Below are 17195 nucleotides of genomic sequence, written 5' to 3'. Positions count from 1 at the left end.
TCTTTAAAAATAGCTATCTTATTTTTCTACATGATAAAGAAACAATAGTGCTATTTTTCCTTATTAATACTATTGTCAGGTTGAAAATGCTTTGTATATTCTGCATAATTACAGGTGGCATGCTGGTTTCTTTGGGCTTCTCTTACAGAATTTTAGCTCTCTTATTTCTATGTGGAGTTGTTGTTCTTGGGGTATAGGAAGATTTGATAGAGGCAGTCATTGCAGACTCATCTTTCTACATCAAATCAACAGGGTATTTCTTGGATTGTAGCATGACTTTGCTCAGTTTTTTTTTTTTTTTTCCAGTAGTGTGGCTTATTGGTATCTTACAAAAGCCTCTACATTAGAAAGTATTTCAGTTCTTGCTTTTTCTTAGATCTGAATCTTAAAAATTTAAGATTAAAAGAAAAACATCAAATTAACTATCTTTGTTAAAAGAGTATTTTCACCTTTGGTATTTATCATTCATATAAAATTAGAATATCAGTGTCAAAGACCTCCTAAATATTTAAACATCTTTAAAGTGTCGCATTGATTTCTGGGTGCTCACTCAACACTTTGGATGTGGTATATGTCATATTGCTACATTTGTTCACTCAGGGTAGATTGTTCTGGAGAAAGCTTCAGAAGACTGAAACTAAGACCACAAGATGTTGTTTCAGGTACAACCCAATGTTTGAGAGATTGATAACTACGCTACATAAAGCATTTTGGGATATGCTTAAATTTGCCAAGACTTTTGTAAAATAGGTGTTCTTTCTTTCTTTTTTTGGGGAGTGGGGGTTTATTTTATTTATTTGAAAGGCAAAGTGTGAGAGAGATCCATCCATTTTCCATCCACTGGTTCATACTCCAGATGATCACAACTGCCAGGGCTGGGCCGAAGCCAGGACCCAGGAGTTTCTTCCTGGTCTCCCATGTGAATGTAGGAGCCCAAACACTTGGGCCATCGTCTGCCATTTTCTCGGGCACATTAGCAGGGAGCTGGATGGGAAGTGGAACAGCCAGGACGCAAACTGGCGCCTATGTGGGATGCTTGTGTTGCAGGTAGCAGCTTTACCTGTTACACCACAATGCCAGCTCTGTAAAATATATATTCTATATGTAACAGCCTTCAGTAGACAGTTATTGTTCTTTGACACAATGATTGCATGTCTTTTGGATATATACCTAGTAGTAAGATTGCTGAGTCATAGGGCAGTTCTATTTCTAGTTTTTAATGAAATCTCAATGCTGTTTGCTGTGGGGGCTGTACTAATTTACATTCCCACAAACAGTGTATGAGTCCCTCTTTCTGCACACCTTTGCCAGCATTTGTTGCTTTCTGTTTTTTTGTTTGTTTTATAATAGACATTCTGGTGGGGGTGAGGTGTTATCTCATTGTGGTTTTGATTTGTATTTCCCTGATGGCTAGTGATACTGAGCATTTTTTCTTAATTTGAGATCTGATCAGGTCATTTGCCCATTTCTGAACTGGATTGATTTTTCTTTTTTTTTTGTCATTAAGTTTTTGAGTTCTTAATGTATTTGGGATATTAACCCTTTGTCAGATAGCTCTAAACATTTTCTCCATTGTATTGGATGTCTGTTCACTGTTGATTGTTTCCTTTGCTGTGCAGAAGCTTCTGATTTTGCTATAATTCCATTGTCTAGTTTTTCTTTTGTTTTCTGTGCTTTTGGGATCTGATCAAAAAACAAAACAAAACAAAACCCACTTATACCAGTGTGTTGAAGTGTTTGTCCTATATTTTCTCCTAGCATGTTCATAGTTTGGATTTTACATTTAGGTCTTTGATCTATTGTGAGTTTATTTTTGTGTATGGTAAGAAGTCCTGCTCCATCCATCACGTTTATTACAGCAGTGTTGACAATAATCAAGGTATGGAATCCACCGGAGTGCCCATCATTAGATGAGTGGACAGAGAGAATGTGGTATATGTACAATATACAATGGAATATTATTCTACCATGAAAAGAATAAAATAGCTGTCTTCTGCAGCAAAAATGGATGGAACTGAAGATCATGTTAGGTGACTTAAGCTAGACACAGAAAGACATAATACTGCATGCTTTACTTCACATGTAGAAGCTAAAAAATACCTCAATCTGAACACAGAGTGGTGATTATTAGAGACTGAGAGTTGTAAGGACAGGTGGAGGGAGTTTGAATAGTGGGTTCCAAATCAGATCAAAGGAATAAGCTCATAATGCAATGTAATGGAAAAGACTATAGTTGATGATAACCTAGCATATATTATATAAAGTAGATAAAAGAGGCTTGAAGCCTTCAATCATAAAGTAATGTCAAAGAAGGGGAAATGTTGATTGCCCTGTTCAGATCAATATACATTGTATACATGTATTAAAATAACATACTATATTGCACATAAATATCTATAATTATTAACTTTAGAAGTAGTTGTTCTGTTCGTCCATTGCTCTATGAGGAGTCTATTATCATTTATATATTTAAGATCTATCTGTTGTAAGGAGTAGGGGATTTAAATCTATTTTCTAATTATAGTGGGAAATTCCTAGTGGATTCCAGTTGTAATAGAGAATCCCAGGAGTGCTGTGGCCAGGGAGGAGGCCTGGAGCTGAGTTATTTCCCATTGCTATACTGTCGTTGCACCAATGACATTTTTTGAAGTCCAATTTTATTATAATGACTGGTGTTTTATAGTTAGTGTGAGATTCACTGTCCATGTGTTCTGGGAAATTTAGTGTTGGGTAAAGTGTTTATTGTTTTCAGTGAGACATATTTGTTATGACTTCTAGTCTTACATGAGGATTTGGTCTCTTGAAGCAGTGCTCCCAAAATAATCCAGTATTTAATGGCAAATTTTAAATTATTTGGTTGTCACAGAATCAAGTACTTAAAATTTTTTCACATGTTTTTGCTTTGGGGTAAGTTTCTAAAACCTAACAATGCCAAAGTATCTTTGGAAATGGATCTGTTGCTTTTAAGGAGTAAATAGTTGAAGCCTGAAAACTTTAAAAGATTATTCATTTATTCTCTTATTGCTCTGGAAGTGATTTTTAAATATTATTACCAGAAACATTGTCTCTTTTGGGGGAAAGGTGGGAAAAATACATAAAAGTTCATCTTTCAGTGGTAGTAGAAAGGTAGTAAAGTAACAGTAGAAGCAGCATGAGGCATGTAGATTCTGCTGCTTAAAACTGTATGATCTGTTACTCAAAACCCTAAGTTAATCTTTCTTAGTCTTTGTGTAGTAGATACAATAATATATCTTTGTTTGTTTTAAGTGTTAGATGAAGCAATGAATCAGAAAGTTTTTTAACAATACAATTTTATACAAATGTTACCTTATTGGTAAGTAGGCTAATTACAATGCCAAATAATGACATACATTTTTTTTCCCTTGGTATATTAGCTAACTGCTGTGTGACATTATTGATGTTCATACCAGGTCATCTCTGGTGTTATTTACCCTGCTGCTCAGCAGTTGCAGCTGTAGCACTCTGAAGAGCTTGACGATTTCAGACTAAAAATACCAGGTTGCTTGAGCTCTATAGAAAACCTGAGAGCATTACTCCAAACATACCTAGACAATCCATGTTAGTAGAGATGGTAGTTCATAAGAGTTCTAAGAAATTTCGCTATGCTTGAAAGAGAGGAGAGGAAGTGTTTTAATTCTTGCTAAGATAGTAATAGCCCCCTGCCTCGTGCAAGAAGATGAAAGGAATCAAACCTCAGTTTAAAGAGGCCTCAAGAATCTTTCAGTTATAGCATCCATAAGGACCCGTTTTATGTTTCTATTCTGTTGTTAATATTTTAGCAGAATTATTTCATTTCCCATTTGCAAATCATAATGTTGGGATAGGCGTTCTTGGTTTAGTAGATAGTATGTGGAGTGAAGAGATGCTAAATCCCAGGATTGTAATGAATGTCTTTCATGGCTTGTTCTTCAGTCCCTGGATTCTAAAGATTTTTAAAGAAATAAACCTCAGGGGGGAAGAAGAGAAAGTCTTCCCAAATGTTGACATTGCTTGTGTTCTCTTACTGAACAAGCACAAAGGTGTGAGTTGTTTTCTTTACTGAAATATCATCATAACGTAGAAAAGCATAATTTTGTGGTATACCCCAGTTTTTGTTTTCATATAAAATTGTGTAGTATAGCAGCCGATCTCCAATTTATTCATTTATCTTAATTAAGATAATGATGGTCTGTTTTGTGAGTTAGACATGTAAGATTTTGCAAGCAATTTGTACAGTGAAATTAATTCATAGTTCTTGAAACTTTCTGATGATCGAGTTTTAACTTCAGTGGTAGAGGGAAGAGTCAGACTGTGTTTGAAGTCACTCCAGCTTTTTGTCTTCTTTGGGACCATTGGGTTGTAAGAATATATTCAATACCTTGGATTTTAATCTTTCCGAATGAAATCTTCCTGGGCTTGTTCATTTTGAGTTTAAGTTCTCAAAATTAAGCTCTGTCCTTAGTAGTACTAAAAACAGATAAAAAGAAATTTATTTTGCAAATGAATAAGAAAATAACATAAGGTTTATAGTTTTTTGTTTTTAAGATTTACTTATTTATTTGAAAGTCAGAGTTAAACAGAGAGAGGAGAGGCAGAGAGTGAGAGAGAGAAAGAGGTATTCCATCTGATGGTTCACTCCCAATTGGCCACAACAGCTGGAACTGTGCTGATCCAAAGCCAGGAGCCAGATACTTCTTCCCGGTATCCCACGCCGGTGCAGGAGCCTAAGGACTTGGGCATCTTCTACTGCTTTCCCAGGCCATAGCAGAGAGCTGGTTCAGAAGTGGAGCAGCCAGGGTGTTAACTCGCTGCGCCATAACGCTGGCCCCAAGATTTATAGTTAACTTGGAAAATTATAGTTAAGATTAACACGGATATTTTGGGGGCTGCTGAGTCATGAAAACTAGAGCTCTAGATTAAACTAGATTTTTAGTAAATGTATCTGAGATTTATTTTACTAGGAAATGAGACTTAAAGTGAGCATTTGGAAATTTTGGGAACAGCTATGTATGTGTTGGTTTGTGCTAGGGTTTATATGCATTTAAAACATGTAATGTAAAAAAAAAATCACTCTTTCAAGCAGTAGCAGCTTAGTGCTAATTTAATCTTACCTGCTTGGGTAATTTTACCTTGAAACAAGGTATATGTGTTCAAGAGTTGTCCATGATGACTGCCTGTAAATTACCTATGCAGGGGTGGGAAATTTTTTTCTGTCAAGAGCCATTGGATATTTATAATATCATTTGCAGTCCATACGAAATTATCAGCTTAAAAGTTAGTCTGCCATAGATTTACTGAATTTGGAGTCCTAGTGGTTGCCTTGGCAGGACCAGATCAAATTTATTGGGCCTTGTATGGCCCAGGTGCAGGACATTCTCCACCCCAGTAGGAATCAAATCATTTCTTTGTATCTGTTATGAAGATTGTTTTATAAGCAGGAGAGTAAATCTCAGTCATTGTTTATTGTCTTTTGTTTATATTAATGTTTCTATGAATTTAAATGGTTATAAATCTGGAATATAATGTTCCACCAACATTTTAGATATTAATTTATTTAACAATTTAACTTTTGGTGATGAAGAATACTCCAAAAATATTACATTTCTTTTACTGGGTTAGTATGAATTAGGTAAGGATGGCAGAGGAAATATATACAGTTCAGTCAGTGAACCTGAGGATTTAATTTATTCTGAAAATTGGTTTTAGATTTGTCAGTGAAGAGATAAAGTAGGAAGCACAACTGCTATTTTAAGATGATTTTAGTCTTCTAGAGTCTATGTGTATTCTGAAATCACTAGGAGAACAATATGATGCTTTTAAAAACCAGGGAGTTAGCAGTGCAATTTAGAATAATTTAAGAATTCGGAGAACATGGTGATTCTGGGCTATGCCTAGTCAAGTACACAGTAGGTCTTCAGCTTGAATTGAAGAGAGCTTTTAGGATTTCTGCTAGGAGGGGAGGCACAAGAGGGCTGTGAAAGTTCTTTCCATTACCTTTAATATGGTAACATCTTCTTCATGGGGTCCTGTTTCCACTAAATAAAATTATACATATAAACTAAGTAAGATGCCTGGTCTACAGAATGATTAAATAAATGGTGGCTTAAAAATTACTTGTAATTGAAATGTATAACTGAAGTAATTTTATATGATAAACTAAGATGACTATTAAAAATTTATTTGTAGTAAAGAATATGGTGGTCTTTGTAGTTTGGGGGAGTTTTCTCAGTTTAACTTTGTACACTTCTAATTTTTTTTTTCTTTGAATCCCTTTCTTCCTTTAGGAGACAAGGATGGCAGCAAGGTAACTACAGTGGTGGCAACTCCTGGGCAGGGTCCAGACAGGCCACAAGAAGTCAGTTATACAGACACTAAAGTGATTGGAAATGGGTCATTTGGTGTAGTATATCAAGCAAAACTTTGTGATTCAGGAGAATTGGTTGCCATCAAGAAAGTATTACAGGACAAGAGATTTAAGGTAAGAACATTTGTGGCTATCTTTTTTTTTAATTTTTTTTTATTTTATTTATTTGAAAGAGTTACAGAGAGAGGTAAAGACACAGAGAGAGGTCTTCCATTTGCTGGTTCACTCCTCAAATGGCTTCAATGGCTGGAGCTGTGCTGATCCGAAGCCAGGAGCCAGGAGCTTCTTCCAGGTCTCCCACATGGGTGCAGGGGCCCAAGGACTTGGGCTGTCTTCTACTGCTTTCCCAGGCCATAGCAGAGAGCAGCCGGGACTTGAACTGGCGCCCATATGAGATGCCGGCGCTTCAGGCCAGAGCTTTAACCCGCTGCGCCACAGTGCTGGTCCCATTTGTGGCTATCTTAATCAAGGGTTCATCAGAAAGTTCATGAAAAAATGGAATGAACAGCTAAGTTTATTTTGATGTAAAAATACTTGAAATCCAGATGGCCTAAGTGCTTGGGCTTCTGCATCCAAATGAGAGTCCTAGAAGAAGCTCCTGACTCGTGGCTTTGGTCTGCCCCAGCCCTGGCCATTACAGTGATTTGGTAAGTGATCCAGCAGATAGAAGAATACACACACACTCTCTCTCTCTCTGTCTCTCTCTGTCTCTCTCTCACCTCTCTGTTTTCCTGCCCCCCCCCAATGTAATTCTGCCTTTCAAATAAATAAATCTTAAAATACTTGAAATCCATTATACCTTTTCTATAATATGCATTTTCATGAAATTTTTGAAGAACATTCATATGCATGAATTTATTTTAAGATTTATTATTTGAAAGAGAGAGAGGGAGAAACAGAGAGATCTTCTATCCACTGGTTCACTCTCCAAAAGGGCTGCAATTGTCAAGGCTGAAACCAGGAGCCAAAGAGCTTCTTCTGGGTCTCCCATGTGGTGCAGGCTTCCAAGCACCTGGGCCTTCTTCTGTTGCTTTCCCAGGCACATTAGAGAAGCCAGATCAGAAGTGGAGTAACCTGGACTCAAACTGTTGGCCATATGTGATGCTGGCATTGCAGGCAAATGCTTTACCTGCTATGCCACAACGCTGTCCGCTCAAAATTACTTACACCTAAATAAATTTTTTTTTTTTTTTTTTTTTTTTTTTTTTTGACAGGCAGAGTGGACAGTGAGAGAGAGAGACAGAGAGAAAGGTCTTCCTTTTGCCGTTGGTTCACCCTCCAATGGCCGCCGCTGCAGCCGGCGCACCGCGCTGATCCTGGCAGGAGCCAGGAGCCAGGTGCTTTTCCTGGTCTCCCATGGGGTGCAGGGCCCAAGCACCTGGGCCATCCTCCACTGCACTCCCTGGCCATAGCAGAGAGCTGGCCTGGAAGAGGGGCGACCGGGACAGAATCCGGCGCCCCAACCGGGACTAGAACCCGGTGTGCCGGCGCCGCAAGGTGGAGGATTAGCCTATTGAGCCACGGCGCCGGCCTACACCTAAATAAATTTATCTTTTAATTCTTTTCCCCCAGACTTTGAATTAACTGCATATGTAAATTATTATTTTATTATAGTGACTTTTAATTACTTCTAGTGATATATTTTGTAGAGATAAAATTGACTGAGGTTTGCAATAATACTTTGTAACCAATACTGTGAATGATCTATGTATTTAAAATCCCTTTAAAGATGTTAATAAAAAAGTCACCCCACCCCCACCTTTAGAGAAGTACTGCCTGTAGCATATAAGCATTTGATACAGTTGACTGTGTTTCCTTTCTTGAAAAATTCCCTTGAAAAATTAATGAGATGCAACACTATAATTTTTCCAAATAACTTATCTTTCTTTGCTATCTTACCCTGTTTTTTTTTCCTTCTGCCCCTAGCAACCAGCAATTCTCAAAGCTCAATTTTTGTCATTTATTTTCATTTCTTACACTCCATAGGGAATCCTGTGTGTAGAAGCTTAGATGTTATCTTAGATGTAGGCTGTAATTAATGTTCTGTCATTAACAATGTATGTAACCTTGCTCCTTTCTCTTTCTCCCACCTCTACAATATTTTTCTGTGAATATCCTATGTGCTTAAAACTTTGCTAAAGGGGCCAGCACTATGGTGTAGCCGGTAAAGTCAGTTCCCATATGGGTACCAGTTTGAGTCTCAGCTGCTCCTTTTCTGATCCAGCTCTCTGCTATGACCTGGGAAAGCAGTAGAGGATGGCCCAAGTCTTTGGGCCCCTGCATCCACTTGGGAGACCTGGAATAAGCTTGCTAGCTCCTGGCTTTGGATAGGCCCAGCCGTGGCTGTGGTGGCCATTTGGGGAGTGAACCAGTGGATGGAAGGCCTCTCTCTCTCTGCCTTTGCCTCTCTGAAACTCTGCCTTTCAAATAAATAAATAAATCTTTAAAAAAAACAAACAAACTGTGCTAAACATGAAGGTACATAAAAGTAAGAGTTACTCTGAAGATAGCACAAGGTCTGTCGTCTACCTATTTTGGAATGCCTTGAACATTCTAAATAGAAATTTGTTTGTTTTTAATTCTAAAGCTTTTGTTTGTAGTTCTCGCCTTTCCTAAGCACTAGTCTTATGTTGTTAAATGCCTACTGGATCCTTTTAAAAACATTTTATTTTTTTATTTTCATTTATTTGGAAAGCAGAGCAAAGGTCTGAGGGGAGGGGCAGAGAAAGCAGAGAGGGGGATCTTCTATCCACTAATTCACTGCCAGATGCCCACAACAACTCAGGCTGGGCCAGGCTAAAAGATAATAGCCAGAAGTCTGGGTCTCCTGGTGGGTAGCAGGGATCCAATTACTTGAGCCATCACCTGCTGCTTCTCAGGGTGCAGATTATCAGAAAGCTAGATCAGAAGCGAAGCTGGGACTCAAATCCAGGCACTCTGACATGGATTGCAGGTATCCAGCTGACGTCTTACCCACAATGCTAAATGCCTGCTCCTGCCTACTGGATCTTAGTATCTGAATGTTGCACTATTATCTTAAACTGGCAAGTTCTTTTTTCTTAAAAATAAGATTTATTTTGTTAGTTTGAAAGGCAGAGATACAGAGAGAAAGAGAGGGAAAGACACAGAGAGAGATTCTCCATCTGTTGGTTCACCTCCCAGATGGCTGCAGTGATGGGACTGGACCATACGAAAGCCAAGAGTCAGGAGCTTCAGGTATCCCACATGGGTGCAGGAGCTCAGAGCCATCTGCTGCTGCTTTCCCAGGCGCATTAGTAGGGAGCTGAATTGGAAGTGGAACAGCCAGGACTGGGATGCCAGTGTAGAAGATAGCTGCTTTGCCTACTGTGCCACAACAGAGCCCCAAGGGCCTCTTTTCTAACCCTGACTTAACATTAAGCCCCAGTGGAAATCTTAATTTTTTTTCTTTTAAATATTTTATCATTCATCCTGTCATTTGGATTACTTCATTCTCTCATTTCTAATATCTAATCAGTGTCAAATTTGGGTGACATCCCACCTCCAACCCCTTACCCTGGTTTATGTGTTCCTTCTTTCCTTTGTCGTTATAGCTATTCTAGTCAATCCTTTACATTAGTCTTCTCCCTTCCAGGTGCTTTTATATGTGAACACTAGAATGATCCCCAAATTCTTTTTTTTTTTTTTTTAAGATTTATTTGTTTATTCGAAAGGCAGAGTTACAGAGAAGCAGAGGCCGACAGAGAGAAGGCTTCCATCTTCTGGTTCACTCCCCAAATGGCCGCAATTACTGGAGCTGGGCCGATCTGAAGCCAGGAGCCAGGAGCTTCTTCCTGGTCTCCCATGTGAGTGCAGGGGCCCAAGAGTTGGGCCATCTTCTGCTGCTTTCCCAGACCGTAACAGGGAGCTGGTTTGGAAGTGGAGCAGCCAGGACTCAAACTGGTGCTGGTATGGGATGTAGGCATAGCAGGTGGTAGCTTTACCTACTATGCCACAGTGCCGCCCCCCCACACCCCCAATTCTACTTGTTCATGTTATTCCTCCTTCTATGGTTCTTCATAGTTAGTCTAGGAAAAACATCCTCTAGCTAGTTCAGATGTGCACCCAAGAGGTTCTCTAGATACTTAGTTTACCTAACCGTCTACATCCGGTTCTTGAAATATGTTGGTCTTTATGGCCTCTCAACTTTTATTCATCTTCCTGTCACTTCCATTTTCTTATTATCTGAATCCTGTGCATGTGTGTATGTGTGAAGACAGGTCAAATTCTTCTTCTGAAATTTCACAGATGATTTCAAACAGCTCTATGGATCTTTTATTTTGAATTTCTTGAACCCTTATTGTCCAGACACTAGGAAATTGTTTTTTATTTCTATGAGAAAGTATCCATTTTTGTAGTGTTTGTCTCCTGGATACTCACACATTAATGTTTTTAAATTAGTAGTTAATGATGATAGTAATTACCTAACAAATCCTTATTATTTGGATTTTTTTTTACCCCTGTGAGTAGTAATACTTAATCCTTATCATTGGTTTTCTGACATTGATAAGTGTTACTGTTTGGATAAAGAAAAGTAAGTACAAAAAGATTCTAAATTAACTTTTCAAGGGTCACACAGCAGGTAAATGAATGGTCAAGGATTTGAATCTGGACAGTCTGACTCCAGAGTGGCTTAGTGTGTTTTGTTTTAATGTGTTATCACTGTGTTAAACTCTCCTCCTTTTTGCTTTTTCAGACAGAGTTTTGAACTTCTATTTTGAACTTCTATGTTACAATATCAGATTCTTAACAGGACAAATCTCTATCACAAGATTCAAACGTACTTACTCCTTCCTCTTCCCCGTGTGGTTACTTATAAGAGAAATGGGCTTTAAGATCCTCTGCTAATGATTACATTACATCTTATGAAGTGAATATGCCCTGATTTGAGTCATTATGTTATTGATAGCTATTGAGTTTGGATTTCTTTTTCTATCAAATAACAAATATAAAGGTACTTCAGAAAGATTGTGGAGAATGGAATTAAAAGATTTTTTTGTTGTAAAATTTTTTTGAAAATCTTATATAGAAGGATTCATTAAAATGTATATTACGAAAAAACTATGCACAGATTTCAAATATTTTTATACCAAAATAATCTCATCTTGTATTTTCACTTGCATGAACTTTTTGAAGTAATCTTACATATGTACTTAATTGGCATGAATTTTTTTAAGATTTATTTATTTAAAAGAGTTACAGAGACAGAAAGAGACAGAAAAAGAGATCTTCCATCTGCTGGTTCACTCCCAAAGAGCTGCAATGGCCAGGGCTGGGCCAGGTGAAAGCCAAGAGCCAGTAGAATTATCCGGGTCTCCCATATGGGTACAGGAGCCTAAGCACTTGGGCCACCTTTCACTGCTTTTCCAGCCACACTAGCAGGGAGCTGGATTGGAAATGGAGCAGCTAGGATGTGAACCAGTGCTCATATGTGATGCTGGCATCACAAGTAGCAGCTTAGTCTATTATGCCACAACGCAGTTCTGGAATAAATTTCTTAAAACTCGAATTCTTGGGTTTAACAGTTGGAGAATATTTTAAATTTTAATACAATCTGACTTTCAGTTAAATTTTATCAGAATAAGTATACATTATTTGAGTGTGAGTAAAACCAATTTTCTGTGTAGTCTCTAGATATTAGTAATATTTTTAAGTTTCTCAAGTAGTTGAAAAATTATCTCAATTTATAACATTTACATGCTGTGACTCTTTTTAACCTCTCCTAGATGTCTTCCTTATTTGTTAAGCATTCTGTTATCTATTGTTGCAAAATACATTACCTAGAAAACCAGAAACTACAAAGAGATCAAGAAACTCCACAACAACAAAACAACCCACTTAAGAGATGGGCCAAGGACCTCAATAGACATTTTTCAAAACAGGAAATCCAAATGGCCAACAGACACATGAAAAAATGTTCGGGATCAGTAGCAATCAGGGAAATGCAAATCAAAATCACAATGAGGTTTCACCTCACCCGGGTCAGAATGGCTCACATACAGAAATCTACCAACAACAGATGCTGGTGAGGATGTGGGGAAAAAGGCACATGTTAGTTACCACTGTTGATGGGAATGCAAACTGGTAAAGCCACTATGGAAGTCAGTTTGGAGATTCCTCAGAAACCTGAATATAGCCCTACCACACGACCCAGCCATCCCACACCTTGGAATTTACCCAAGGGAAATTAAATTGGCAAATAAAAGAGCTGTCTGCACCTCAGTGTTTATTGCAGCCTAATTCACAATAACTAAGACATGGAATCCACCTAAATGCCTTTCAATAGAACACTAGATGAAGAAATTATGGGATATGTACTCTATAGAATACTACACAGCAGTAAAAAGCATGAAATCAATCATTTGCAACAAAATGGAGGAACCTGGAACACATAATGCTTAGTGAAATAAGCCAGTCCCAAAGGGACAAATATCTTATGTTATCCCTGATCTGTGACAACTAACTGAGCACCTAAAAGGAAACTTGTAGAAGTGAAGCTTGACACTATGAGAAACAATGATTTGATCAGCCCTTGTCCTGACTGTCGAGGAACAACTTAACTATTTTATTCTTTTTAATATTTTCTTTTTCTACTTAATTCCATTGGTTGTACTCTTTAATTAACACACAGTTATTCCTAGGTGTTTAAATTTAACTGAAAATTGATCCCTGTTAAAAATAAGAGTGGGAATAAGAGCGGGAGGAGATGTACAGTTCGGCACATGCTCATTTGGACTTACCCCTAAGGGTAAGGCTAGAAACATGCCATGGGATTCCAAATCCGATTAAGTTGGCAGGTACCAATGCCATCTTAGTACCAATGCCATCTTAGTTAAAGTGATCAGTTTAAGTTCATAATTGATCATAAAGATATGATTAAGTGTCAAAGGGATCATGTAAATAAGACCAGTGTCTGCTAATAATAATTGATAAAATTAAAAAGGAGAGAACAATCCAACATGGGAAGCAGGATACACAGCAGACTCATAGAATGGCAAATGTCCCAAACAGCACTCTGGCCTCAGAATCAGCCCTTAAGGCATTCAGATCTGGCTAAAAAGCCCATGAGAGTTTCTCAGGCATGGAAAGCCAAGACACTGTGGCAAAAAATGACATAAATGAAAGACCTCTGTGAGTGAGATCACAGTGGAAAGAAGGGGCCATCAAAGAAGGAGGTACCTTTCTCTGAAGGGAGGAGAGAACTTCCAGTTTGATTATGGCCTTGTCTAAATAATGTTGGAGTTTGTGAGTTTAAGAGGCTTCCATAGCCTTGGCAGCTCATGACAAGAGCTCATGACAAGAGTGGTTACTGATGTCAAAAATAAGAGTGTTAGTTGTTAAATCAACAGGAGTCACTGTGCACTTACTCCCCATTTAGGATCTCTGTCCTTAATGTGTTATACTATGCGAATTAATGGTAAAACTAGTCTTCAAACAATACTTTATACTTTGTGTGTCTGTGTGGGTAAAAACTGTTGAAATCTTTAGTTAGTATAGAGTTGATCTTCTGCATATAAAGATAATTAAAAATGAATCTTAATGAAGAATGGGATGGGAGAGCGACTAGGAGATGGGATGGTTTGCGGGTGGGAGGGTGGTTATGGGGGAAAAATTCCTCTATAATATAAAAGTTTTACCCTTTTTTTTTAGAAAACTTTTACTTAATTATATTTATATTAATAAATTTATATTAATAAATTGTTTTTATTTTTATTTTATTTATATTAATAAATTTATTTAATAAATATAAATTTCAAACAACTTTTGGGCCCTGATTAGCTTCAGCAGTCTTAAACAACAAAATCAAAGTTGGCGGCATCACAATACCAGATATTAAGAAATACTACCAGGCAGTTATAATCAAAATCGCTGGTACTGGCACAAAAACAGACATGTAGACCACTGAAATAAAGTAAAAACTCCAGAAATCAAACCACACTTTACAACTGACTTATCTTTGACAGATGAGCAAAAATCAATCTCTGTAGCCAAGACAGGCTCGTCAACAAATGGTGCTGAGAGTACTGCATCTCTTCATGCAGAAGTATGAAGCAAGACCCCTACGTTACACCTTACACAAAAATCCACTCAAAGTGGATCAGAGACCTAAATCTGCAACGTGATATCATTAAATTACTAGAGAACTTTGGGGAAATCATGCATGACATTGGCATAGGGAAATATTTCTTGGAAAAGACCACAGAAGCACAGGCAAAGCCAAAATTAACAAATGGCATTACATCCAACTGAAAAGGTTCTGTACTGCAAAAGAAACAATCAGCAAAGTGAAGAAGTAACTGACAGAATGGGGGAAAATATTTATAAACTATGCAACTGATAAAGGATTAATTTCCAGTATCTATAAAGAGCTCAAGAAACTCAACAACTACATTACAAACAACCTAGTAATGAAATGAGCAAAGGACCTGAACAGAATTTTTTTTTTTTTAATTTATTTTCAGGTAGAGTTATAGGCAGAGGGAGACAGAGAGAAAGGTCTTCCTTCTGTTGGTTTACCCCCCAAATGGCTGCCACGGCCGGCACTGTGCTGATCCGAAGCCAGGAGCCAGGTGCTTCCTTCCTGTCTCCCATGCAGGTGCAGGGGCCCAAGCACCTATGCCATCCTCCACTGACCTTCTGGGCCACAGCAGAGAGCTGGACTGGAAGAGGTAGTGGAACCTACACGGTGGCCATTGGAGGCATTTTTCTATAAAAGTATTAAGCACTCCTCATAGGATCTCTGTAGTTGGTTGTTCAGGAGTGAGTTGTTAGAAAAGAGCAAGCCTCTCCTCCCCCTCTGACTTCCAGTTCCCTGTGTTATATTCTGCTTCCTGCATGCTCCTACCATAATTCCATCCCCATAGTTTGCTGGAGTCCAAGCTTTCCTAGGTTAGACTTTCACCTTCTAAATTGTGAGCTAAATAAATTTCTGATCTTTATGCATTACTCAACCTTAGGGATTTCATTATAGCATGTGAAAATGGACCAATACAAATAGTTTATCTAGATGACAAAAATGAAGTGGTGTGGGCAAACCAGAGTGATGATGATGTTCTGTTTTCTATTCTTACATTACCAGTTTTTATTAGGATTAGATGTTGATTTTATATTGGTATTAATTATTTTAAATGTAATAATAAATTATATAAATATAATATTCAATCTGTTTTTTCCTTCTTATAAAATCCTACTTTTTTCTTTGTTAAACATTTTAATGTGTGCATGTGTATTTTACCTTTTATTTTCCCTGGTCAGTCTTGCTATATAACTTTAATTATCTTTTTTAGGAATGAGCTGTTTTATTTTTTACTTCTGTATTCTAATTCATTATGTCTTCCATCATTATTCCCTTTTTAAGAAAGTTCTAAACATATCAAACTACTTTCATCAAAAAATGAAATATATGCTTACATAAATGAACTGTAATCTGAAAATGAACATTTAAATGATAGAAAACTGCTCATGTTGGGTGGCTAGGGTAGAGCACAATAATAACTGTGATTGTCCTCACTGGGAATTGTCCACCTTTTGTACGTCATGCATTGCAGTGAGGAACAAGTACTCTGGCCGGAAAGAAAAGAGTGAGAGTCAGGAAAATAAAATAAAGCAAAAGAACAATCAGAGACTTGACTTTCAAGAAATTGTGTATTGGATATTGTATATTTTATGTTTATTTATTTTAAAGATTTATTTATTTACTTTGAAAGGCATAGAGACAGAGAGAGAATTTTCCATCTGCTGTTTCACTCCCCAGATGGCCTCAACAGCCTAGCTGGGTCAGACAATAGCCCAGAGCCAGGAGCTTCCTCCTGGTCTCCCACATGGGTGGCAGGGGCACAAGAACTAGAGCCATCGATTGCTGCTTTCCCAGGCGCATTAGTAGGGAGCTTGTTTGGAAGTGCAGCAGCCAGGACTTTGAACTGGTGCCCATATTAATTGCCAGTATTGCAGGTGGTAACTTAACCCATTATGCTACCACTCCAGCCCCATGTCATAGGTTTTCTTTTTTTCTAGTGCCCATATGGGATGCCACTGCCACAGGCAGTGGCTTTACTCGCTGTGCCACAACACTAGCCTCTATGTGTATTTATTGATGAGGAAAGATAACCGTGATCCATTGTTAACAAAACAATGGATCTAATATTTTGTTACAATTTTTGTTTTTGATGTTTTGATGGAGGAGAACTGTATAGTGTCAACAAAGTGGTGTAAGAGTACGACATAGAAACTATGCAACCTACCCCAAACTAGCATTGCTGGGTATGTTAATCAGTATATAACTGTCCAGGTAATTAAGATGCCCTTTAAGTAGTTAATTTAATTGATATTGGTTGGTCTTTTGATGATGGAAAGTAATTGAGCTGTCATATAGCATTTATAGTTTTAAAAATTACTTTCATAAACATCAGTTATTTGATTCTTACGACTTATTTTGAGATAATTTTAGATTTAAAATAGCCAAATACTGCAAATAATTCCTTGAATCTATTCCTCTAGATTTCCCAAATATTTACATTTACCACACTTGCTTTAATTTATTCCTATATATACATTTTATTTCATGAAATGTTTGAATGCAAAATGATTATCTCTAAATTATTCGGAGTATTTTTCAAATTCAAGGAATTTAGCTTATATTACCACAGAACATTTATAAAAATCATAAAATTAACATTTATCCAATACCAATTATTGTCTAATACACAGACCTTATTGAATTATCTCCAGCCACCCCAGTACCAAGCATGTCAGCAAAAGAAAATCCTGAGCTGTGTATTTAGTCATCATATTTCTGTATTCTGTCCTAGGAACA

The 17195-nt window shown here is 37.5% G+C and overlaps 1 protein-coding gene across 7 annotated transcripts in view; it reads left to right on the top strand.

Annotated features, from left to right (window-relative positions):
- The window catches only part of GSK3B (glycogen synthase kinase 3 beta), a 218602-nt gene that overhangs the window by 68941 nt on the left and 132466 nt on the right, over nucleotides 1–17195 (top strand). For all 7 annotated transcript variants that reach the window (XM_002716661.5, XM_070072184.1, XM_002716660.5 and 4 more), the window contains exon 2: nucleotides 6285–6478. In XM_002716661.5, the coding sequence (XP_002716707.1) occupies nucleotides 6285–6478 (194 nt within the window). The remainder of the gene's footprint in view (nucleotides 1–6284; nucleotides 6479–17195) is intronic.

Source organism: Oryctolagus cuniculus, chromosome 4, assembly GCF_964237555.1.
Source record: "Oryctolagus cuniculus chromosome 4, mOryCun1.1, whole genome shotgun sequence".
In the NCBI taxonomy this organism is placed as follows: Eukaryota; Metazoa; Chordata; class Mammalia; order Lagomorpha; family Leporidae; genus Oryctolagus; species Oryctolagus cuniculus.
This window is presented reverse-complemented; position numbering and strand designations above follow the sequence as displayed.